The sequence below is a fragment of the Contarinia nasturtii genome, unplaced genomic scaffold, assembly GCF_009176525.2.
Source record: "Contarinia nasturtii isolate CC-2019 unplaced genomic scaffold, AAFC_CNas_1.1 Cnas_scaffold_5075, whole genome shotgun sequence".
Taxonomy (NCBI): domain Eukaryota; kingdom Metazoa; phylum Arthropoda; class Insecta; order Diptera; family Cecidomyiidae; genus Contarinia; species Contarinia nasturtii.
Window position 1 is genome coordinate 93 of NW_022202353.1, and position 1,885 is coordinate 1,977.

General features: G+C 31.8%; 1 protein-coding gene across 2 annotated transcripts; it reads left to right on the forward strand.

The window, feature by feature from the left end:
* The first annotated feature begins 261 nt into the window (after positions 1–261).
* LOC116351265 (probable cytochrome P450 313a4) lies at positions 262–1,547 on the forward strand. 2 transcript variants are annotated; one of them, XM_031783346.1, is made up of 3 exons: positions 262–540; positions 605–1,035; positions 1,154–1,547. In XM_031783346.1, the coding sequence occupies exons 2-3, from the start codon at positions 654–656 to the stop codon at positions 1,315–1,317; spliced, it is 546 nt and encodes a 181-aa protein (XP_031639206.1). In that variant the 5' UTR covers positions 262–540; positions 605–653; the 3' UTR covers positions 1,318–1,547. The 2 variants fall into 2 exon arrangements, with proteins under 2 accessions (XP_031639206.1, XP_031639205.1); XM_031783345.1 differs by having other exon boundaries at positions 612–1,035.
* Positions 1,548–1,885: the final 338 nt, after the last annotated feature.

Here is a 1,885-nt window from a genome sequence, read left to right on the forward strand (position 1 = left end):
TCACGCGAAACGTAGTTTGTAATATGTTTAATCAATGCAGTGTTAAAGCACTTAAAGTGTAATTGATCTCGTAATTATTCAATGCATATTTTTTTTTATCATGGAATATATCGGAGTGATCTTTGGTCATAATTTATTTATATAGTTTTTGTCATCGATTGTTTTTGAACAACCATTTTTAATTTTCTTTGAAATTCGAATAAAAAATTCGGTCGAATGTTTCAGCGGTGTTGAGATAGTTGCTCAACGAATATTGGATCCCTTGATGCACATCGATTTTATAACAGATGCAGCGAAGCGTTTGAGAAGCTATGCTCAATTTGGTCATAATTTATTTCGGAAGGTAGTTTTCAACAGCATTCATTTTGAATTTTAGATTAAATTTCTGGATCGAGTTGATTTGTATAGATTCTCGATGAGAAAGTGAAATTCGGAAGTGATTCATATTCCTTTTTAGAACGATTATTAGACATTTCAACAGAAAATCAAAATTTTACCCATGACGATGTAATCGCTGAAACATCAACAATATTAACCGGCGTAAGTGTTTTTTTTTTTTTTTTGTTAAAAAAGATTTCGAGAATCGAATAATTGTTTTTAAAAGTTCTTAGGCAACTGACACATCAACCGCTGCATCAGCATTTGTTGCTGTCATGTTAACTCTTCATCCAGAATATCAAGAGAAAGTATTTCAAGAAATTTTAACGGTGATGCCACACATAGATACCGAATTAACAAAAGCGGATCTTGATAAACTCGAATTTATCGATTTATGTATTCGAGAGACATTGCGAATATTTCCAACTGCTCCAATTATCGCCCGTACTTCAATCAAACCGATAAAATTGAATAATAATGTTGAAATTCCGCCCGATGTACCAATTGTATTTGGAATACGTCAACTTCACATTCGTGAAGAATACTATGGGCCAACATCAAGAATATTCAGTCCATATCGATTTATGGATGAAAAAGTAAAAACTCTACCAAGCAGCGCTTATGTCCCATTCAGTTACGGTGCGAGAAATTGTATTGGTACGTTATTTATTGCATGGATAAAATTTGTATATTAATCTATCAATATTAAATACTTTCTGTTATGAAAAAAAAACTCTTCAAATTGAATTAAAATTTACAAGCGTTCTGGTTTCAGGTTATTTTTATGCAAAAGTGTCGGTGAAGTGTTGTGTCGTGCACTTGATCCGGAATTATCGACTCACCACAATCTACAAAAACATTGATGAAATGAAACCGGTGCTTAATGTGAGCATGCGATTAATCGATAAGAACATGGTAATACTGGAGCGTAGAAAATGAAACAACAGAAACAATAAAAATGCACTTGCAACGATTATTGATGTAATGCGGGTATGCGGTTAAGCTGAATGGCAACAATCGATATAATTGCAGCAAATGCTGTCACTATATGCTTGCACATATCTAGCGATAAAAAAAATTAATAACACGCAGTAAATCATCGATGATAACCATAATTATTGTCATAAAAGGCGTTACTTTTCTATCGCTCTCTCTATCTTCCCATAAAACAGAACCATACGATAAAAAATAACAACAAGAAATTATATATACTCACTTGTGAAATTATACTCAATAAATTTTTAACTAACTTAAAACAAGGAACCTCTTTGTTTCCACTTTTTACTACTGCATTTTATGTACGTCGAAATATGATTTGAACAAAAAATGCCATCGCCCTTCATTCTTTTCCGTTCTTTTATTTATGACTGTTTTATACGACATTAAAAATCTGTTCATATATTATCGTTTCATTTGATATTGCCGCAATTTTGACATTTTAGGCTTATACATTCAAACGAGATTTTTTTGAAACTCAATGTTCAAATGAAATTATAGAAAATTGACC